We start from the raw sequence: 24,568 nt of genomic DNA, 5'->3' as shown, positions 1-24,568 counted from the left end.
ATAAACATACATCACAATGAGCACATTTCAGACGGAACTAACTTTCACCGATTTTTATGAAATGGAAAGGCCGTCTAGCTTTAATTGTATTGATCACAAATATTACATTTGCACAACGTGCCATTAATGTCGACTAGAGGGAAATGAGCTACATTCAGCTAAAGGTCATAACTTCCAACCTCCAATTTGGGGGAAAAAAAAAACAATGAAAACGCCGCCTCTAATCGGAATTAGGGATTCCTAAGACGTTCTCCTCAACCCTGAGTTCAGCAAGTGATCTCAAATCAAAATGGCTGCTCATGGTTTATCAACAACAGACAGACCATTTCTTAAAAAAAAAAAAAATTGGTTGTACTGTATATAAATGTTACTGTAGATCAATCAGCATGGAGATATTGGTTTGTTAAATCGAACACTCCTTGATTATACAGATCGCTGAAAATGTACACCAATCATCAGCGTTAGTTTGGCGATGACTGACTGACTGTAGACGAAGCCTACGGAGGTTGAAAAATGACATAATTCTAAGTTCCCACTTCTGAATTCAGGAAGAGTTTGGGTGTCTCGCGCTCCGTCTGAAAGAACTTGCGAATCAGCCAACCAATCAGCAGCTCTCGCACTGTCAGATGACTCATCTCGCTAATATTCTCTTCATTATGTTCTTCACACTTTTCTCTCTTTTATTCCTGCTGCATTTCTTACTTTTCTTTCCTCTTTCACACATTGTTTTCTCTTTTTTTCCCTTTTGTCTTCCTCCTTTTTGTTTCCTTTTTCTTCTCAATTTCATCTGCTCCCTGAGCAACCGTATATTTGTTTCCGGCAATTTATGCAAATCATCCCCCCCCCGGGTTGTGATGGTCAGTGTGTGTACTGACTTGAAACCTGAGTCAGAAATTCAGTACTTTTTGTGGTGAAATATAATTTTTTTTTTTTCCCCCTCTCCCCTGTTTAGTGTATGATTTTTTTTTTTTTTTTTTTTAAAAAGGAAAAAAAATCCAGCATGGTTGATTCATCCGAACTGGTGCCGAGTGGCGTACGCTGTTCCAATTTTTAAATGAGCCGGTTTGTAAAAGTGAACCTATTTATTTATTTGATTTGTGATATTGCTCGATACAGTGAGCTTTGAGTCCTCAGCTTTCTGATGATCTTGGAAGATGACTGGACTCGTTCCTGCTGAATGGCTGTTACACTAAACGCTCCTGACTCCAGAAAGGAAGTGGATAGCTCAGAGCTCTGTCATGCCTCTGCTTTTAATAACCGGAAACATAACGAGGAACAGGTTCAGTTGGGGACAAGTGAGCTGTCAAAAGTATTGGAGGATTTGTATTTAATACGTTTACATGTTTGCCAGTGGCTCCCCCCCTTTGGTTTTTGAAGTTCTCTCAGGATTCGATATACCTTTTAAAAACAATCAGACTTAGTCATGATGCAACCACACTTTCTTTCCTGATGCTGATCCTAAAACTTTTTTTTTTTCCTTTCACTGGATATCAAAACTCGTCCAGTATTTATTTTATTTAAAAAAAAATTATTTTCCCCCTTTAAAAACTACTGATTTGGTGCGTCACATGTTTAACATCACCTGGAGAAAACCTTTCCCTGGAAATCCTGGATAGCTCAGCTTTGGCCTAAATGAGAGCTTGGTATTTAGGATTGGAGCAGGAACGACATGTTGGTGTAATCCGTTAATAATAACGTAATAGATTTGCGTGGAATGTAAGAGTGTGTAGTCAGTTCATAATTGGTGCTATATTTTTAGTTCATCCATAATTATGGCAGCTCTCGCCCCTGGGCACGCTGGAAATGTGACCGTATCCCAAACATCATGAACCGGATCATCCACAGGGTGGGAAATGAGTCTACCATGGCAGCACAACTGCTACGTACAAATGTCTCAAACCGACAAGACGGCATTTTACACAGTCGGAGGTTGTTTATGCGCAAACGGAGATATAAAACTAAACGACGTAGACCTGCATTAACGTTATACTGCGGGTCAGAATCAGCAAACTTTTACAGATAAATAAGTCTGTTTACGATTAGTCACCACTAATCTTTAAAGTAAATCATACTCAATGCTAGCGATGGTAATTAATGTCGTGATCTCGTAAACACCTTTTCTAATTACACCTACACTGCATAATGGATATTTTCTATTAGTGATGAAAGCCTTGTTAATTCTTAGCACTTTTTTTTTTTATGTTGGGGAAATTTTTTTTTATTTGTGAAAAGTGTTACAATGAGTGAGAGGTTGAAAGATTAATGGTAGAGATGATGGTTGTTTATTTGTAGTATAAATACGCAGGTGGTTTTAAAGAAAATCGTGTGCGCTGATTGGTCAAGAAATTCATACTATTTTCAGTGATTGACGCATGAAAATTTGCTTAAGACATTTATCCAAAAGGACAGATTTTTTTTCTTAGGACATTTGGCAGCTAATTTCAGACAATCAACCTCCTTCCTCAGTAAACGGCAGCAAAATTCTGCAAATTCATTTATTTTTTCAACAAAAATTGGTCTTTAACTCAAAGCTTGATGCCAGATACTACATGTTGTTGTTAATAATAATAATAATAATAATAATAATAATAATAATAATAATCATCTCAACTTTTGACAAGGGATCAGCAGAGATCAGTGTAGCTAATAAACTAAATGATGTGCTTTAATTTTTGGCATCACGAAATTGAGCAAATTTAAAGTGCATATCACGGGTAAATTCAGGAGCAAGATCAATGTAATTCTCCTATTTTATATTAAACTTTGGTCAAATATCTGTAACATTTTCTGCAATTTTTTTTACCTTGCGCAATACCAGAAAAAATTCAGTTGAAATCAAGCCGTTTGAGGCGAATTGGTCCGCCTCTGAAAAAACTTGGCATTTGGATTTCCCGGCAAACATTGATTCTGCGGGACGCCTCCCTCTGAATCCTACGTCAGCGCTGGTTTGTTTATGAGAAAACGACCTGGTGGTTTTCTGCACATTTCTTCAACGTTATCACGTAATTATTAAAATGGTTAACAGATGTATCGTAGGAGGGTGTAGCAACACCAGTCTTGATGGGATTAGTACTCATCGTTTCCCAAAAGACCGGACAATGAGAGAGAAATGGGAGCGCTTGGTCTACACAGGCTGTGCACTGAAACCGTGCAAAGCTCGCGCAGCCTGCTGGCGCTTTCGCAGGTGACGTCACGAATCTGGCTCTAGACTCCCTTGGGATTTTTCCAGACGCATTTTTTTCTGCTCTAGACAGATGGCCTTGTGCAAAATTACCCTTCTGGATGAGTGTGTAAAGGGACATTCTTTCATATTAAAAAAAAAAAAACGAAATTGGTCCAGAATATGCACTTTAAAAAGTGCACACAAACTGCACTTCATGGAGCTGTCTTCATAGACTAGCCATGGATATGATTTTTACTACTTCTGTTGGAATCTTCTTACTTTAGGCTTAGCTAGGGCAGTTTCTCCCCCCCTGAGTATCACTAGACTTGTCTTTCTCTTCAGAATTTTGTTTGCGTCCCTTTTTTTTGGAAAAATTTGACTACCGACTGCTGTTTTGGCATTGCCGTCCATTTTACAGTCCTAACGTTATGCAAAAAAAAAAAAGACGGGGCAAGCAAAAATCACAAGGAAATCCAAGATGGCACCTGTATAATTATAACGTACATACTTTTCCTTGGCGAATCATCAGACAGCTTAGCAGAAGTTCAAGATGGCACCCGCTTTATAACATGCCCTTCTTTTGGCTTTTTGTTCAACCAATCGGAGGTATCGACAGAACTGTGAAGAGTCGATCGAAGATGGCAACTGTTGCCTTTTTTTTTTTCCTCCTCTTCTTCCTCCTCTCCCAGTGCAAAAGCTACAGATTTCATCCGTGTTTTAAAGGAACAGTCCACCGTACTTCCATAATGAAATATGCTCTTATCTGAATTGAGACGAGCTGCTCCGTATCTCTCCGAGCTTTGCGCGACCTCCCAGTCAGTCAGACGCAGTCAGACGCACTGTCACTCCTGTTAGCAATGTAGCTAGGCTCAGTATGGCCAATGGTATTTTTTGGGGCTGTAGTTAGATGCGACCAAACTCTTCCGTGTTTTTCCTGTTTACATAGGTTTATATGACCAGTGATATGAAACAAGTTCAGTTACACAAATTGAAACGTAGCGATTTTCTATGCTATGGAAAGTCCGCACTATAATGACAGGCGTACTAACACCATCTGCGCGCTTCGGCAGCGCACTGATACGGAGCTCAGATATCAATGCGCTGCCGAAGCGCGCAGAAGGTGTTAGTACGCCTGTCATTATAGTGCGGACTTTCCATAGCATAGAAAATCGCTACGTTTCAATTTGTGTAACTGAACTTGTTTCATATCACTGCTCATGTAAACAGGAAAAACGCGGAAGAGTTTGGTCACATCTAACTACAGCCCCAAAAAATACCATTGGCCATACTGAGCCTAGCTACATTGCTAACAGGAGTGACAGTGTGTCTGACTGCGTCTGACTGACTGGGAGGTCGTGCAAAGCTCGGAGAGGTACGGAGCAGATCGTCTCAATTCAGATAAGAGCATATTTCATTATGGAAGTACGGTGGACTGTTCCTTTAATCAGCTTCAAGGTAAAATTTACTCTTAAGTAATGTCCGAGGACCGCTGTGAATCTGAATCACCTGTATTTTTCAATTAATCACCCCGAGCGACTTGGCGAAATGGCGGCCAATGACTTCGTCACCATAAGGGAGGAAGAATTACAAGCGATGAAAGAACATACTGTTCCTAAAAGCACTAAAGATGCGCCAGAGTTTGGTCTAAAACTATTCAAAAGGAAGGTGGAATTTGATTATTTTATCGATTTCCAAAACAAAGTATTTTATGTGACTTGGTGTAGATAAGTGACGAGTCTGCGCCGCAAAGTTATTACATTTTACATGAAGCTTTTCTAGTTTTTGAAATTTCTTTGAATAGGATTTTTTTTTTTTTTAATAATCACCTGTGTATTTACAGTATACTAGAACAATGATCCACCTCAGACTCAGCCTTCTGTGAATAATTGTTAATCCTTTGGTTAACTTGGAAATTAATTGACTAATCAGGAAAATAATCCATAGATTACTCAAAAGAGAAAAATTCAATGTTAATCGATGAAACAAAATAATCGTTAGCTGCAGCCTTATTTAGGATTCTGGGTTGGGGTGTTTTTGACTTCCCCTCCAATCCCAAAATTGTTACCTGTTCTTCCAAATAATGTTTTTAAAGACACATCCTGGTTAAAAACCATGGATAAAAATTTAAATATGCACACAATTCACATTCAAATACTCAAATCAAACCAGAGTTGTCCAGATCTTCAGTTTAGGGTTAAACATGTAGCGCGTTTACTCTGCCGAGGTGGTGATGGTGTTTGTATCTCGGCCTAAACCTGGTCCATGGTGTTGATTTGGTGTTTTTGCTCATCATGTTCCCGCTGCCCACCCACCCTCACCCTCACCATGACCCTACACCTCCTTTATTTTTCCATTCCCACCCTCACCACCACAATCAGCCATGTTCAGCCGGTTCCCACACATCACAAAAGCTTCCTGTGACATCTGGGCTGAAAATAAACCCCGGCCACGATATAAAAATAATAAAAAATTAATTCACATCTCCAGCTCTGCTTTGAGTCAGTTCTCCCACTGATGGAATCAGCAAGGCTGAGCCGTTTCTCCTCAGGCCTGCTGATTGTTCCGATTCTTCTCGTTAACGTCGTCTCATTAAATCATCCTCTGGAGAAGGATTCAGTGATGGGATTTAACCGTTTTCCCAACTACAAACATCAGACTCGGGTAGGGGGCGTGGCTTAAGGTTTAAAGGTAGAAATGTATGGATGATGAGGGTTATAATCTTAATAAACGACTTGTGGATATTCATACGTTAAAATATTGAGTGCTTTACCAAAAAAAAAAAAAAGCGAATAGAAACCCAAGTAGAAAATGAAGAAGAAAATCGGACTGTAATTCCGAGTTCTAAAAATGATGAATAAATGAACCATGAAATGAATCACAGTAATATAAACAAGTTTTCATAATGAGGAGAGCGGGGCATCGTAGCTCAGATTTTTACATTATTTTAGTTTGTATTAAATATTTAAAATGAATCATAAATCAGTAAATAGTTATTCATTTGGCTTTAAATAATTTATAGTTAATTTCTTGGATTCTATGCTTTTTTGTTTTGTGTACAGAAAGTATAACTGAGCTAAACGTGTGTGAGAGAGGGAGGGAGAGAGAGAGACGTAGTTTGCACAATGCTAAACTGTTAGCAATTAGCTTTCATGACTTGTTAGCAACTTCAGCGTCATAGTTTCATAGAATGAGGTCAAATAAAAGCAGTTGACTGCAAATATTTCACACACATTGTCTTTTAAAGGGTATTAAAGTCTCTCATTTCCTCTGGTTTCTGTAACGCCCACCTGCTGTGTTCTCGTTTCCCCTTTAGCCAGGACTCTTCACTCTTTGAGCAAAACCCATGTCTTTTGAGCAGAAAGACGCTGATGAGCTGTACAGGTCGCACTGCGCTGGTTAGCGTTAGCCAGTTAGTCTGGCAAGACGATTCTCAGCAGCATCACAACGCAAACAAGATTGAACACTTTACGTGGCTTGCTAAGCTTACAGCTAGCATTATTTATCAGATATTTGTCTGAATAAGTTTTTATTGGCTTTTGAAAAAGTAAGAGAATGATTTAATGAGTCCGGTGCATCTGTGGCTGGTTCGAATTACAATACGGTCATCGGTCAGTTATGGTAGGTGATGTGAAGTTGTCAGTTGATATATATGTTTTTCTTTTTTTTTTTTTAAAATATATAAACGTTTTTGTGTCTGTGTTCTGTTTATTTGATTGTTTCCTGCATGGGAGAGTCATCAGAAAGCCCTGTATACAATCATTATTAATAATCAGACAAACCACTCTTTTATGGTGTTTTGCTTACTTTTATTTATTTATTTTTTTAAGTTATTCTGTTGTGTAGAAAATCCAGTTTAGTAATTTGAATTTTTGTTTCCAGTTTTTAAAATTGTAAATATTTATTCAGGTTTATTTTAAACAGCATCACTTCTTTTATACACACCTTTTCCTCCACAACAGTTAAAGACCCCATCAGTGCCTCATACGCTCCAATTCAGATTAATTCGTAATTAAAGCTCTACGTTTTCTTTCTCTCTCTGTACAGCCCCATGAGTTTGATGAGTGCAGGCTGGATATCAGTGTTAACGACAGCGTGTGGTACCTGAGGGCTGTGGACCCGGATCACCGTCACCAGTGGATCGAGTCCATCGAGCAGCACAGGGTGAGTCCGACGTCACTACATCCACACTTCCCCAAACCCCTGGGCTCAAGTTCACACTGCAGTGAAGCGCAAAAAGCTTTCGTTCCAGAGGAAAACTGCTTATTGTTGTACAGAAAAGTTGAAGTGTACAGGGAAAACCTCCCCTCTGTTTTGTACCACAGTGACTTTAGCAGGTGGTTTGACACCGAGGAGTCTGATTGGTTGTCAAAGAGAAATATTGCCTCAAGAAATTCTCACACTTTTTTTTTTTTTTGGGGGGAAAATTTTTGTTTGTTTTTGCATCTTGCGATCTTTGCACAGCAATCAAGTGGGAGACAGGATCAAAAACATGCTGCTTCAACTTGGCATGAAAGTATTGTTGGTCTCTCTTAGGAGAAATGGAAACGTGTTGGCTTTTTGATCCTGAAATTGGTATCCTGAGGGCTGGGTTTACAAGAAGATTGCATGTCTGGGGTGTCTCTCCTTTTTTTTTTTTGCTTTTAAACTGAAATGTAGCTGTCCTGTCGGGTGGACGCGGTGCTCTTCAGCATGCCCGATTCTTGTTCAAAAACCAGAGATAGGAAAACTACAGAGCGCCAGAAGGAACATGGTTTGGCGGGGGTGGACTTTTTTGTGAAATCTTTCAAACGCTTTGCCAGCTCTCATAAAAGTAAACTTGTTTGTGCGATTTCATTTTTATTCGGAATCACCATTAGCACTTGTTATAAACAAGGCTATTCTTCCTGGTGTCCAATCTTCTTGCATCACATCATAGAACAAATCATACAAAAAGCATTTTTTTTTTTTCGTTTCTGGTTGAGAGTACGTCGTGCGCGTTCTGGCTGCCGCTTCTCACCAGAGCTTATTTTTTTTTTAATTTTATTTCTTTTTCTATTTTCATTTTATTTATTTATTTATTTTTCTGTGTGTTTGTGCAGTTTGATGTTTGTTTGAGAGTTTTGTCCGCCGGTTGTGGTGTAGCTCCGGACCTAGTTTTGGGCGTTGGTTCCCTCCAGGCCTTGGTTCGCTGTGGGTGATGCCTGCGCTCCCAGCTATGGACTGCAGTGAGCTTGTTGCTCATTTTACATCGTGGTTGTCCAGCGCTCTGTGCTTTAACGCTTGTCGTGATGTTCTGAGTGATGTTGCTCGGTGGTGTCGCGGCGGCTGTGCAGGCGGTTTGGGACACACCAGCGCTCTGCATGGCGGAGCTTCTCTGCTCGCTTTGTGGATCCATGGCGTGGTGTTCGAGCGATGTTGCTGACGGCGGCGGTGCTGGAGATGTGGGACTCATTTTTGTGCGCCTTTTGGTGGGACTGTGGCTGCTACACCACTGGAATTACATCCTGACCCTACTTGGTGGACTTTTTTTTATTATTTTTAAATTTTTTTTTTTTTCCTTGTCTATAATTGTAAAGCATCCTTGGGTTTCTTGAAAGGCACTATATAAATTTAACATTATTATTATTATTATTATACATACAATACACATACACAATACATACACTACAAACCAAACACACAGTAGTTCACATATTTGAATCAAGTACAATAAAAATTCATAACCTACATTCATTTCTAATCTACATACATAATCTGTTCATTTCTAATCTACATTGCCACGGGTTTCTCTCCACTTTCCATGTTACCTTTTCTCCAATTCAAATAATAAAAAAAACAAACAGCAATTACACCAAAAGAAAGAAGTCTGAGAGTGACCTGAGGATGCAGACACCCAGTCCCCAACACGTGCCCACCTACACCCCCCCCCCCCCCCCCCCAACAGTAATTGTAATTATTATTACAAAACAATAATTTAACTGTGACATCACTAAACCATTTAGAGCCTGTTTCATAACTTCCGGTGGCATACCTTTTGAAATTGTTCTTGCAAAAACTTCCTGCAAAACCTTTACTTTTGAGATCTCTCAAAACTCCTTTCAGAAAAATTTTTCTCTCCCCATGTTTGCTTTTGAGGGGGGGGGAAACTCGAACATAGTTGGGGTTGGTATGGTGTGGTGGTGGTTTATTTTATTTATTTATTTAAATAACTTGCCCTCCACCTTGGGAGGCGTGTCCTTCAGTGCCATGGCCCCCAAGCTCTGGAATTCTCTCCCTAAGTCTCTCCGTGACTGCTCTTCTTTCCCAAGCTTCAAATCTGATTTAAAGACTTTTTTTTTTTTTTCTTTTCTATGAATACGTTGTCTCCTCCTCATCTGTTTAGTTTAGCAATTTTTTCCCATCTCCTTGTAAGGCAACCTTGGGTCTGTGCAAGGTGCTATATAAAATTATTATTATGAAGCTATACTGAAATAGGTGATGGATGTAGATACTGTAAGAAAGATGCTGTGACTTCTTTTTTTTTTTTTTTTTAAAAAAGGTAAGACAGCAGGTGATGTTTTTTGCTAATGCTTTATTACATTATCTGCTTCCTATCGGCAAAAGGAATTGAATGCTTTTTGTATCAAAATGCTTACTGAGCCCTAATACAGTCCAGAGTTTTATTAATGAAGCCCGTATGTCAGGTGAATTGATATGTATAACACTCTTATGAAGCACTGTGTATCTTGGATGACTTTCTCAAAGTGCTGTTAGTTAGGTATGGATGAAAGTGTTCTAAAGGCACGACGTGTGATTTTACTCTTTAAATCACACTTTATATCGAGGGCATGTGTTTATCTGAAACACTATATTCACGTGCAGTTGAAGTTCAGCCTCTTGTTGCTCAGGACATGTTTACACCGAGCCTGGCCTCCGACTCCTGTCTGGGCCATCTGCCTTCTGATGCTGCCCCAGTGATGTCATTATGTGAGTGTTGCTATGGAGCTTGCGTTGCCGAGGGGAACAGAGCGTCGTCGTCATGGAGCTCGTGTCAGTGTCTAGATGATGCGTGTGACTTACAAACACTGGAAGATTGTCTGTCTTCCTCAACTTTTGTCAGTCTCGGATACCTACACAAAGAGGTGGAAGAGCTGAACGTCATCACGAGACCCTCAGACATCACTGCAGAAAATCCACATGGAGGCTGGAGACGAGGAATGAGAACTAAATGAAACGAGTTTGTTTTTTTCTATGGTTCTGTTAGCTGATTCTGATACAGAACTGTTTCTGTGTCTAGATCATTTTGTTGTAGTGATAAAATGATGTGCAGGAGAGACTGGAACCAAAACTGAATGAATGAATAAGTGGGTGGGCTTTTTTTTTTTTTTAATTCTAAATAAATAAATTTTAAAAACACAGGAAAAAACTGGTTTTCAGCAGTGTTTGTCCTGCGTTTTTCTTTTTTTTAAAATTATATTTATTATTTAATTTTTTTTGTATTTCAGGGAAAAATATTTTTGATGAATTCATCAAGTCAGTCTTTCAATATGATGAACTGAGCCGACTAAAAAAAAAAACTTTTAAATTGAGAATTTTCAAAATCAGTTTTGCAAATCAAACCATCATACAAAACAATTTTTAAACTTTTCCACCACCATGAAATTTATTTCCATCTATTTATTTATTCTTTCAGAATCGAGTTTATTGCCAAGCCCGTTCTCAAATATAAGGAATTTGCTTTGGTGATTTTGTGCTTGAATAGTTAAGAGAAGAATTTAGCAAAGACAAAAGTAGCTATATACATGGAATAAAAATTTGAATCTGAAATGTACAAATTTGTAATTTGGTGCATTGTTTTACCACGCTGTATAAGGGTCCAGTTTGTAGAGTGGCTGTGGCTAAATGTGTCCAGTTTAGTTGAGGATTTAAAGGGATAGTTCGGGATTTTTGACATGAATCTGTATGGCATCCCCATCAATAGTGTCGTGCAAACACACTGACTTGCCCCTGACAGCATCCTGTGAGTCCAGTTTTGGTCCAGACGAAAGTAGTCCGGCAAGTTTGTTGGGGTCACGAAAGTAAAACGTTTTTCGTCTCAAAACAGTATGTGTTCAAAAGAGTGATATATTTGCATCACAAAACCGTTGCCAAATAAAAAGTCAGACCTCGAAATCGCTTGGCACTATTTTCTCTCCCTTCTCATCACTGCGCGCTGCCGCCAGGTGACAGCGAAACGCAGACCCACTAAGCTGGTGGGAGACTAAGGCTGCACTCTATCCACGGCTTACACACGTGATGGCACGGAGGATGTGTATAGTGGCAGCATCTGTCCCCCCAGAGAGGATCTTTTCAAAAGCAGGACAGATTATAACAGAGAGGAGAAATAGAATCAGAATTAACTAGTTAATTGCAGCAATTAAAGGAATAGGTAGGAAAAGGAAGGCGCAAAGACACCGCGCAGCGCCTGAAAACCCGTTTTCAGGCGCTGCGCGGTGTCTTTGCGCCTGCAGCGGTGCTTTGCCTGTGCTGTGGCTGAAAATAGTTCCAGATATAAATTGGTCTAGTAAATCCCTTCGTGTTAATTTGCATTGATGTGTACTCGATGTGACTGTACAAGTCATGAGAAATAATTATAAAAAATCTTGAGTTATTTAATTCACTTTTGCAACGACAATGCTAGCTGGACACGCCGGATTACAGCGACTACGCTAAGCTAACCTGGGCGTTTATAGATCAGGACAATGGCTGGGTCGGCTACAAAACGCTTTGGCTCACTTATCCAACTGCAGGGACTGACTCAATTTCATCTGGGGGTGGCGTATTCCTTTAAATCAAAAATAAAATCTCAGGAGCCGTTTGGGAGCCGAAAGAGCCGGCTCCTTATAGTAAGAAGAGCCAAAAGAGCCGGCTCCCGAAAAAGAGCCGAAATTCCCATCACTAGTAAACAATGAATGAAACAGCCGTGGCTGTCACCTGGCGGCAGCGCGCAGTAATAAGAAGGGAGAGAAAATAGGGCCAGGTGATTTCGAGGTCTGACTTTTTATTTGGCAACGGTTTTGTGATGCAAATATATCACTCTTTTGAACACATACTGTTTTGAGATGAAAAACGTTTTACTTTCGTGACCCCAACAAACTTGCCGGACTACTTTCGTCTGGACCAAAACTGGACAAGAACTGGACTCACAGGATGCTGTCAGGGGTAAGTCAGTGTGTTTGCACGACACTATTGATGGGGATGCCATACAGATTCATGTCAAAAATCCTGAACTATCCTTTTAAGGCTGGATTACGCTTGCTGTTAATTGCAGAACATGGCTGATGTGTGTATTCTGCCATCTTTTAGAGCATCGCGTCCATGACTTTTATGTATTATTAAATTTTTAAAAATCTCTGGCATTGTCATGAAGCCTTCAAACCCTCTGGAAGGTCTGTTTAAGAAAATGAAAACAAAGACGATAAAATGAAGTGTAGTAAAGTGAGATTTAGATTTGTTTTTGATATGTAAATGTTCCTGGGGTTTTTGGTGTGTAAAGTGTGATGACGCTGATGAAACGCTGCTCAAAGGCCAGCTGAATTCACCGATCAGGCAGAATGGAGTCCGAGTGGGTGTGGCCTAATATTGGAATCAGCTTGCTTGATTGACAGCTTTGTTTGAGCCATAACAGTGGAAATATGAAGATGTGACCTTTACACAGAGAGGGGTGTGTGTGTGGGGTCTCAGTGTGATGGGCTGTGAGGAAGCACAAGAGAGAGCAATCGTGACACTGCTATTGACACACGTACATGCGTGCACACCACATCCTGCAAATGAAACCTAGATATTCCTTTCAGTTTCTTGGTAAGGATGTGTGTGTGTGTGTGTGTGTGGGCGCACGCGCTATCGTTGTGGGGACTCTCACTGATAAATAGTGCATTCACTCACCCCTTAGCCATCACAACTGAATGCCTAACCCCGCCCCTTACTCTAACCCGAACCCTAAAACTCAGTTTTAACCCTCAAACTGCCCTTTTGAAGAAGTGAGAATCAGACAAAATGTCTTCACTTCCCAAAAATATCCCGTCTGTTGGTTATAAAAATACATTGGTGCTTGAAAGTTTGTAAACTCTTTAAAATTTTCTTCTATGTTTCTGCATAAATATGACCTAAAACATCAGATTTTCACACAAGTCCTAAAAGTGTATAAAGAGAACCCAGTTAAACAAATGAGACAAAAATATTATACTTGGTCATTTATTTGAGGAAAATGATCCAATATTGCATATCTGTGAGTGGCAAAAGTATGTGAACCTTTGCTTTCAGTATCTGGTGTGACCCCCTTGTGCAGCAATAACTGCAACTAAACGTTTGCGGTAACTGTTGATCAGTCCTGCACACCGGCTTGGAGGAATTTTAGCCCGTTCCTCCGTACAGAACAGCTTCAACTCTGGGATGTTGGTGGGTTTCCTCACATGAACTGCTCGCTTCAGATCCTTCCACAACATTTCGATTGGATTCCATTTCGACTTGTGTGCTTAGGGTCGTTGTCTTGCTGCATGACCCACCTTCTCTTGAGATTCAGTTCATGGACAGATGTCCTGACATTTTTCCTTTAGAATTCACTGGTATAATTCAGAATTCATTGCTCCATCAATGATGGCAAGCCGTCCTGGCCCAGATGCAGCAAAACAGGCCCAAACCATGATACTACCACCACCATGTTTCACAGATGGGATAAGGTTCTTATGTTGGAATGCAGTGTTTTCCTTTCTCCAAACATAATGCTTCTCATTTAAACCAAAAATTTCTATTTTGGTCTCATCCATCCACAAAACATTTTTCCAATAGCCTTCTGGCTTGTCCACGTGATCTTTAGCAAACTGAAGACGAGCAGCAATGTTCTTTTTGGAGAGCAGTGGCTTTCTCCTTGCAACCCTGCCATGCACACCATTGTTGTTCAGTGTTCTCCTGATGGTGAACTCATGAACATTTAGCCAATGTGAGCGAGGCCTTCAGTTGCTTAGAAGTTACCCTGGGGTCGTTTGTGACCTCGCCGACTATTACACGCCTTGCTCTTGGAGTGATCTTTGTTGGCCGACCACTCCTGCGGAGGGTAACAATGGTCTTGAATTTCCTCCATTTGTACACAATCTGTCTGACTGTGGATTGGTCGAGTCCAAACTCTTTAGAGATGGTTTTGTATCCTTTTCCAGCCTGATGAGCATCAACAACGCTTTTTCTGAGCTCCTCAGAAATCTCCTTTGTTCGTGCCATGATACACTTCCACAAGCATGTGTTGTGAAGATCAGACTTTGATAGATCCCTGTTCTTTAAATAAAACAGGGTGCCCACTCACACCTGATTGTCATCCCATTGATTGAAAACACCTGACTCTCTAATTTCACCTTCAAATTAACTGCTAATCCTAGAGGTTCACATACTTTTGCCACTCACAGATGTGTAATACTGGATCATTTTCCTCAATAAATAAATGACCAAGTATAATATTTTTGTCTCATTTGTTTAACTGGGTTCTCTTTATCTACTTTTAGGACTTGTGTGAAAATCTGATGATGTTTTAGGTCATATTTATGCAGAAATATAGAAGAAAATTCTAAAGGGTTCACAAACTTTTCAAGCACCACTGTGTTCTGGTCCTCACTGTGTACATAGCAACTACAACACACGTGGGTCAAGGTGTCTGTCGCCAATGCTTTAATGGGAGGCACATGTAAGGTGTTCTCTCTCTGTACAGAAATAAATGAGATGTGACTGTCAGCTGAGTGAGTAACGAAACATCAGAATCTCATTAGTAGAAAGAAAGCAGGAAAACAAAACTGTATCTCAGAAAACTTTGCAAGAAGGAGGAACAAAAGACGGCAAGACATCGAGAGAGGGACCGACACCAGATACGTGTACAAGCACAATTAAGTGTGCTGTGCAGTAATGTGGCCGCACCCCAGCACACACTCGGCTCTTTTTCTGGCAGCTGATACAAGGAGGAAACCCCCCCCACCCAAACACACACTTTTTTGCTATTTCCTCCAACTGGGACACCTATTGTGTTTGTGAAGTGTTCATGAAGAGTGTGTGTGTGGGAGGCTCCCTCTCTTCCCATTTCTCACTCTGGAGTGTGTGTGTGGTGGGGGTATTGAGGAGTCATGATCATATGGAAGAGCAAAACCATGAGGAGCCTTCAAGTGGCCACACACACAGAGGAAGGAAGAAAGAAAGTGTTTTGCTTTACTCGGATGTGTCCTGTACTCTGTGTGTTGGTGTGGGATCAGGAGGACGGTCTTTGAACGGTTAACTCTGGAGATGTTTGTACTGAACTTCACTGCCCTCTAGTGGTAAAGCAGCAGTTCTACAGTCTGCAAGCCTGGAGGATGATGAGCTCAGAACCAGGCGTCGTCGTTGGACGTTATCAGTGCTGATGCGTCTGTCTCTGACTGAACACAGATTTGTTCCGGATGTTTAGCAGCTGAGTTTTATTGCATTCTGAGCCACAAGTGATAAAATACTGTAAATATGCAAAACAAATTTGCATATACAATATTGTAAGTTTATTATATTTGTGATCATAAAGTCAAAAACAAGTTAATACCCACTGGTTTTGTTTATTTAAAAATGCATTTATTTTGCTGTTGATTTAATTTGACACTCGGGTCGTATGACGAAGAATCCTCTCACTTTGAGTATAAAATTGAAGGAAATAGTTGTAATATATTATTGTATACATTTTTTGGTAACTTTTGCTCCATAATCATGTAAGCATATTGCTTTTTCTAATCGGAGCGGGGGAAAACACGCAGGGTAGCAGCGAGCAGTATTTCAGACCCCCCGTTGCTTGATTTCTCTCCCTTCGTCAGATGATTGTAGAGAAATGAGTTCATTCTGCTCATTGTTTGTGTAAGAGCTGAGACCGCAAGCCAGACTTGTCTCATCTTGCTCAGTATCTCGTCTCGTCTCGGTGTGCGCGCGCATGTGTGTTAGCACACTATTTTTTGAAACCTTTACTCATGATGCGAGTCTCAAGCTGAGGCTTCATCCAAGACCCACAGACTTGTAGTGAAATGGTTTTCGTGTCTCTTGTGTTGCAAGATGTGGTTGCCATGTCAACAACTGTAGTAAACGATCCGAAACAGAAGGCAGCCATTTTGATCCCTTGTTACTCGAGTCATTGTGAGGACCGTGCTTATGTCGTAGCGCTGCTCTAGGATTCTTGAATCTGATTGGTCAGAAGGTGTCATTTGATTTTCTGATGGACGTTTGCGCGCTTTCTGTTCTGGAGCAGAAGCAGCTCGTGTAGAGGAACATGTATGGATGATGCTCCTGATGATAATACAGGGTTGTTATTTTAAGAAAAGAAATTGTTGTTGATTGTTTTTCATATTTACAGGAAGGAGTCTTCAGTAAGTGCAGCACTACTTCTCTGTAACATGACTAGCTGCATGTGGTGTGTGGGGTCCCCCCCCCCCCCCCCCCTTTGTCTGTCATATAACTTTAATAAAAAGAGGCGGTGTTTGTGTTTTTGGTATTTGATCTATCTCTGTCTCTCTCGCTCACCCAGGCCGAGTCTGGCTACGGCTCTGAATCCAGTTTGAGGAGACATGGCTCCATGCTCTCTCTCACCTCCGCAACCAGCGGCTACTCCGCCACCTCTGCTTCCTCATTTAAGGTGAGAAAAAAGCTCACGCGCACACAGCTTCCACCTTTTTGTTCCCCCTCACACTTTCTACGTTTCTCGCTCACATAGTCAGGGTTTCCAAGACAAAAAACAGTGAGCTCTTGTATGGTCAAAGCTCAGGCTGGGTGATGTGACCCAAAATATCATGCGCATCACAATAAAAGGTTTGCTTTATAGAAACTGCAAAGAATGAATGAATGAATGATGATTTTTTTTATTAAAGGTCCCATGGCATGAAATTTTCACTTTCTGAGGTTTTTTTAACGTTAAAATGAGTTCCTCTGACCTTCTTAAGTCACCCCAGTGGCTAGAAATTTCATAATGTGTAAACCAAACTATGCCCAACATTTGAGAATGGCGCGTCAAAACGGCACGTTGATAAACTCTTCCCTTGCCTACGTCAGCAAGGGAGATGATCCCCACGCCCCCCCTCTGAATTCCCACCCACTGTATGGATTGCCCCGCCCAGCTCAAAAGTTGCCACCAAACATGGAAATTGCGCTGTACATGGATGTGACAACACAGAAAGGAGTCTCTTTTTACTGCCGACGGGAGAGCCCCTGAAGACGCAGTGGCTTAATTTTATTTACTCCAATAATACGCCGTCGAGTCTACCTAAGACGGTGTATGTTTGTCGGAAGCATTTTCCTGATGAATGTTTCCACAACTTGGGACAGTACAGGGCAGGTTTTGCAAATCAACTGTCACTGAAGCCTGGGTCCGTACCAAGCATCCCTGCCGCATCAGCAACAAACACCAAACAAGTAAGTGTATAACTGTTAAGTCGTTTTGCCGTGTTTTAAAATCGGTGCCACGTTAGCCTTGCAATGGCTACATTAGCTGTGCAGCTAACCGCTTCCTGCAGTTAGCCAGGTACTCTGCGCTACAAAACCAAAAAGCATGCAGCATGCTCTGTTATAATAGCCAATCAAAACAGTTTTTACAAAGACACCCACATTTTTTTTTTTTTAAGTCACTCGTTCATTTTATTTGTTTGTTTGTTCAGTAAAAACCCAAACATTTGTTGAATTTATTTTATTTCCTCGCGTCGCACCTTAATGACGTCAGCGCGCGGTATTTTTCCCTTCGCGGTTTGTTCCTTCTCTCTCGCCATAGTAAGACACCCACATCCGCTTGTTCTGACCCACTGGAGGTAGCGTCACAGTGCTGTTAGCCAATCAGAGGTAACACGTTTACATGTCATGAATATTAATGATAAGACCCGCCTCCACCCTCTACCCTTCCCCGCCTCCTGCTTCTCATTAGCAGAACGACGCACTGGGAAAAGCGCTGAAATGGGGCTTTCTCCCAGGAGGCTATATCTACGTGCCGAGGGTTCATTTTGAGAAAGGCTGCGGATATAACATCCTGAGACCTCCACGAGCCCGTTTAAAGCATCAACAAACCACCATGCCATGGGACCTTTAAATATCTACAAGGGGAAAAAAATTTTGAAATGCAAAATTTGTAATACTAAATCAGCCGCTTCCAATCCGAAGTTGTGTATAAAGATGCCCGAGAGATCACCGCGACGTAATTGATCACAAAATCGTTATTCTATTGACTCATTGCTGGTCCAATCTTCATAACCCTACAGTAAATCCTTTCTCACTCACTGCAAGTGTGTGTTTTGCAGAAGGGCCACAGTCTGCGAGAGAAGCTAGCTGAGATGGAGACGTTCAGAGACATCCTGTGCAGGCAGGTGGACACGCTACAGAAATATTTCGATGCCTGCTCAGACGCCGTGTCCAAAGACGAGCTGCAGAGGGATAAGAGTGAGTGACGCACACTGCGACCGTGTCATACACACCACCACCTGCTTGTTAATCATCATTAATAGTGCACCACTTTGTTTTTATTACTAAAGTACAGGAAGAGTGTTCTTATTTATGGAAGCTTCTGATTGGTCAGGAAGGTGTTGATTCGTTTTCCGGCTTCAGAGTAAATGACAGGTTTCTATTTAATACGCTCATTGTGATACGTTAGCGTTTCTATAGCAACAGCTCCCTCAGACGGATTTGTACACCGAATGCTTAATATAAAGTGTGCGACTGACATGGCAACATTTTATCTGTGATGCTTATTTAACGTTGTTGGAAGTCGTCTCCAGTATCGGCAGGGTTCCTGTTAAAGCTGTAACGGTTTCGCGGTAGCAAGCGACGTTTTGTTTCCGTCGTCTTAAGTTCAAGCCAACCTGGTGACGGAGCAACTGTTTATAGCTGCTGTAATGTAAGTGAGAACAGGAAGTAACTCGTTTCAGAGATGGTCCATGGCAGTAAACGTTACTCTAAATGGCTGAAGTTAATCATTGGAAAACCTGCTGTGATGTAAGAGGAATATAACCAAAAATAAGTAAATTTACAGAGGGAACAGCGACGCCGCATGTGTGTAAAGCTGCACCACGCCGCCGGTTGTTGATTTAGTTGCAGAGTTTGCACGTACAAACAAACTTATTTTTGTTTGTTTTAAACAGCTATTAGTTATTTTATATGAAGGCACATTCAGATAATACCACTGTTTTGCAAGGCTTATTTGAACACGTGTCCTTTTTTTTTTATTTTATGGAATGGACCCTTTATCACTGTACCAGTGAAATTGACCATCAACCTGTCCTTACAGAGGGGAACAGAACAGGAAGACAGGGATAAAAGAAACACAGTAGTAACATGAGGAGAGATGAGGGAAAAAAAAAGAACACCCCCCCCCCCCCCCCCCCCCACTATGCTCCTGTCAGGAGTAGTGTGGGAACATTTAAAAAAACTCCGCACACAATAACACAAGTACACTTTAAAACACGGGACTTGAGAGGGGGGAAGGGAGGGGGCAATCAGGGGTGGGTGGGGGGGAGGGGAGGAGGTAGAGGTAACCCAGCGCAAGCAAGCAGCCGTCCGCTCCTGCAGCCATGAGGGCGCTGGTCACGCACCCGCTCGTCACACTGGGGATGAAAACGGCGATCGCGGAAAGTTGGACGAGGAATGCAAGAGCATCTCCCAGCAGTGACCTTCAGGGGGAAATGTTGTCTCAGCAACGGCCTTAACCGAGGCCGGTGCTGTCTCAGGGAGCCGAATGTCGATAAGATAGGAATTGTTTGGTCTTTCCAGACACAGTCTTTGCACGTCCACACCGCTCATCCATATTAGATTAGATTAGATTAGATTCACTTTATTCATCCCACATCGGGGAAATTCACGTGTTACAGTAGCAAGAAAATGTCAAACAGATAACAAATAAAACTGAAATAAAAATTAGATAAACAAAGGATTAAATACAGAGGGCTATTTGCATTATCTACCATGAAAAAGTATAGAAAAATTGCCTTATTGAGAGGCTCAGAAAAATTGCACATTTACAGGTAGACTCTGTGTATATACACTAAGTAACTTTAAAAACGCACATTGATAAAAGAGCACTTCAGGAAGCATGGCAGGCGATCCCACAGAGGCAGATCAATGGTCTGATAAGGTCTATGCCACGAAGAGTGAACACCTTGTTGCAAGCAAACGGAGGTCATACACAATACTGAACCTGTAATTTTGTGAACATGGACCAACTGTCACTTTGAATTTTTTTATTGTCTTGAGTTTGACAATAAATGTCCTTTATCGATGTTCCAAGATGTGTGTGCATTACATACAATATCATAAATTTCAAATATATGCATGGGTCTAAAGTGATATCGTGTTGAATTCCATTGTGCGTTTTTAAAGTTACTTAGTATATATACACACACGTATACATAAATAATACAGTGGTGCTTGAAAGTTTGTGAACCCTTTAGAATTTTCTATATTTCTGCATAAATATGACCTAAAACATCATCAGATTTTCACACAAGTCTGAAAAGTAGATAAAGAGAACCCAGTTAAACAAATGAGACAAAAATATTATACTTGGTCATTTATTTATTGAGGAAAATGACCCAATATTACATATCTGTGAGTGGCAAAAGTATGTGAACCTTTGCTTTCAGTATCTGGTGTGACCCCCTTGTGCAGCAATAACTGCAACTAAACGTTTGCGGTAACTGCTGATCAGTCCTGCACACCAGCCTGGAGGAATTTTAGCCCATTCCTCTGAACAAAACAGCTTCAACTCTGGGATGTTGGTGGGTTTTCTCACATGAACTGCTCCTTCAGGTTCTTCCACAACATTTGGATTGGATTAAGGTCAGGACTTTGACTTGGCCATTCCAAAACATTAACTTTATTCTTCTTTAACCATTCTTTGGTAGCACGACTTGTGTGCTTAGGGTCGTTGTCTTGCTGCATGACCCACCTTCTCTTGAGATTCAGTTCATGGACAGATGTCCTGACATTTTCCTTTAGAATTCACTGGTATAATTCAGAATTCATTGTTCCATCAATGATGGCAAGCCGTCCTGGCCCAGATGCAGCAAAACGGGCCCAAACCATGATGCTACCACCACCATGTTTCACAGCTAGGATAAGGTTCTTATGCAGTGGTTTCTTTTCTGCAAACATAATGCTTCTCATTTAAACAAAAATTCTATTTTGGTCTCATCCATCCACAGAACATTTTTCCAATAGCCTTCTGGCTTGTCCACATGATCTTTAGCAAACTGCAGACAAGCAGCAATGTTCTTTTTGGAGAGCAGTGGCTTTCTCCTTGCAACTCTGCCATGCAGACCACTGTTGTTCAGTGTTCTCCTGATGGTGGACTCATAAACATTAACATTAGCCAATGTGAGCGAGGCCTTCAGTTGCTTAGAAGTTACCCTGGGGTCCTTTGTGACCTCGCCGACTATTACACGCCTTGCTCTTGGAGTGATCGTTGTTGGTCGACCAGTCCTGGGGAGGGTAACAATGGTCTTGAATTTCCTCCATTTGTAAACAATCTGTCTGACTGTGGATTAGTGCAGTCCAAACTCTTTACAGATGGTTTTGTAATCTTTTCCAGCCTGATGAGCATCAACAACGCGTTTTCTGAGGCCCTCAGAAACCTCCTTTGTTCGTGCCATGATACATTTCCACAAACATGTGTTGTGAAGATCAGACTTTGATCGATCCCTGTTCTTTAAATAAAACAGGGTGCCCACTCACACCTGATTGCCATCCCAATTGATTGAAAACACCTGACTCTAATTTCACCTTCAAATTAACTGCTAATCCTAAAGGTTCACATACTTTTGCCACTCACAGATATGTAATATTGGATTATTTTCCTCAGTAGATAAATGACCAAGTATAATATTTTTGTCTCATTTGTTTAACTGGCTTCTCTTTATCTACTTTTAGGACTTGTGTGAAAATCTGATGATGTTTTAGTCATATTTATTCAGAAATATAGAAAATTCTAAAGGGTTCACAAACTTTCAAGCACCACTGTATATTATATATAAATATAAGTATGCATAAAAATAGTTTAGGGCCTATATTATTGCGCATAATAATTGCATCAATGAGAGATGGCAGAGGTAGTAGTGGTGAAGTAGTGCATATCTGTCCATTCCGTCCATTCTGTTCAAATTGGTCTCCGAAATACTTATTCCTTGCAAAGCCGAAAGCTTCTCCAAGATGATAACCATATTGCGGTTCAAGTTCTGAATAGCCACAGTCTGAGTGCCGACAGCTTTGCCCACTGCTTCAATCAAATCGGGCAGCTTTGTGGAGCTTTGAACAGCTGTCACCGTTGTCTGATTTCCTTGATATACCAGGGCAATGCCTGTGATGACCTGGCGACTTGTCCAGGGTGTACCCCGCCTTTTGCCCGTAGTCAGCTGGGATAGGCTCCAGCTTGCCTGCGACCCTGTAGAACAGGATAAAGCGGCTAGAGATGATGAGATGAGACCAGGGCAATGCCTAATCCAATCAGCAAAAGTCCTATAATCATGGTTCTGAATAGGTAGATATCTTCAGTGTCCTCCACAGAAAGAATCGCCAGGCACACGACCCTCCACCGCTCCCATGCGTCCGTCGTGTAACCAGCCGCGAATGTTCCAGCAGGACAGGCGGGTTCCCCCGAACCCAGACTTCTTGTCTAGAAAACTGTGTCAATTTCGTTAGGAGACCAGTTTATCAATTCCATGCTTTTTTTTTTTTTTTTTTTTTAAGTTTAGAAAGTAATGCAGGGAGAGTCTCTTCAAAAAGTACAGCAGACGAGACAAAGAAGCACAAGCAGGGAAAAAAAAAAGGAGGGAGAGCAGAGAAAATGCGACCACCTTCCGTGGAAGCACGGAGAGAAAGTGGGAATCAATTATGTGGGAATCGTGTAAATATCTGACCTTGACAAACACTTTCCTTAAAGCTGAGATCCTGGCATTTTTTGCCATCCTAAGGTTATTTCAGGTTCCCAGTGCCCCCAGTCTGATTTTATTAAAACTTCTGAAAAAATCAATTAAAAAAAATGCAAATGGTGCTAATAAGGGGAATAATAAAGATTGTTGGTGTTGAATGGTTATAAGGACATGGAGCTGGATCTGATTCCAGTAAACCTGAAGAACGTCTTATGTCGCGTTGCAAGGTCCACCTTATCTCACTCACTTCCTGCTCTCCTCTTTTGGCCTTTTTTTTTTCTTTCTCCCCCCCCATACTGTGCCATCTTTTGCTGTGTATCTCTCCCTCACTTTTCACTTCTGCACCTCTCTCTCTCTCCACACACAATCAGCTACTTCTTTTCTCCATTCAGTCCTCCCCCTCATCATCTCTCACTGTCTTTCTTTCTCTCTTTGTTTTCTTTCGATCTTGCCTCTCCTCCCATTTTCTCTCTCTCTCTCTCTCTGAAGAATGAGCAGGTCCATTGTCGTGCTGTGTGGTACGTTGGGTTTCTACACTTGCTGTCTCACTGTGCAGTCTGATGTGCTGGCAGCTCTAGGCAGTGCCTTCCACTTCTCCTGGGGTCTCGGAGTTCATACTAACAGTGTGTGGTTTTTTTTTTTTTTTTTTTTTCTCCCTCTCCTTGTGTCCAGTTGTGGAGGATGATGAAGACGATTTCCCTACCACTCGCACTGATGGCGAATTCCTGCACAACCACAACGGCAGCAGAGAAAAGCGTAAGTTTCGGTAATACCTAGGCAGAATCCTGTAGCTGGTTTGAAGCTCATGAGTTTTCTTGTTGGAAAAGAATTAACTTCTGAATCACTTGCTTGTTACGCGTGTTGAGGTGAAAGAACGTCCTTGATCTGGTCTTAAAATTCTGTGTTTGAAACTATCGATCAGTTGTGTGTGAGTAGCTTTAAAGTTGTGTTTTTTTTTTTTTTTAAATAGTGTTTATAGACCTATAAACCTGTTAGACCTGTTTATAGGTCTAACTTCAAAGATTAAAAAAAAAAAAATTACGATTTGCGCTGTTGCCTTGCAGTGGATCTGAGTGATTACTTCATTGTAGTCTTTTGTTTCATTTTTGTCTGGCCCGGAAGTTATCCCCGCCCACCATCACTTCACCAGGCATGCGTATTTTCAACAAAGTGAGTGATGTCGATTAATCAGAAAGGGATAGTTTGAAATTCGATTTTGCCTCCGAGGCAAAGGTTTCTAGTAGTGCTGTCAAGCGATTAAAATATTTAATCGCGATTAATGTCGCGACAGTCATAGTTAACTCGCGATTAATCGCAATTTAATCGCACATTTTTGTCACATGAAAGACCATTGTAATTCTCTTATCAGCATAAAAAAGTGAATGGGCTTGCTTTATACCAATGTTTTTTTTTTTTTTTTTTTTTTTTTTTTATTGCAAAGCATAACATGTCTTGACACAGCCACTGCAAAGTAAAACCTAAGCCGAGCACCGGCGCGGGGCTAGCAAGAGAACCATGAGTGAAATGA

At 41.1% G+C, this 24,568-nt stretch overlaps 1 protein-coding gene across 1 annotated transcript in view; it reads left to right on the top strand.

Moving 5' to 3' along the window:
* LOC132895142 (ceramide transfer protein) overlaps positions 1-24,568 on the top strand; it is an 80,616-nt gene that overhangs the window by 38,198 nt on the left and 17,850 nt on the right. Inside the window, exons 3-6 of the mRNA XM_060935388.1 lie at positions 7,208-7,324; positions 16,671-16,778; positions 18,424-18,562; positions 23,713-23,796. Of these exons, the coding sequence (XP_060791371.1) occupies positions 7,208-7,324; positions 16,671-16,778; positions 18,424-18,562; positions 23,713-23,796 (448 nt within the window). The remainder of the gene's footprint in view (positions 1-7,207; positions 7,325-16,670; positions 16,779-18,423; positions 18,563-23,712; positions 23,797-24,568) is intronic.

The sequence above is a fragment of the Neoarius graeffei genome, chromosome 12, assembly GCF_027579695.1.
Source record: "Neoarius graeffei isolate fNeoGra1 chromosome 12, fNeoGra1.pri, whole genome shotgun sequence".
Taxonomy (NCBI): domain Eukaryota; kingdom Metazoa; phylum Chordata; class Actinopteri; order Siluriformes; family Ariidae; genus Neoarius; species Neoarius graeffei.
This window is presented reverse-complemented; position numbering and strand designations above follow the sequence as displayed.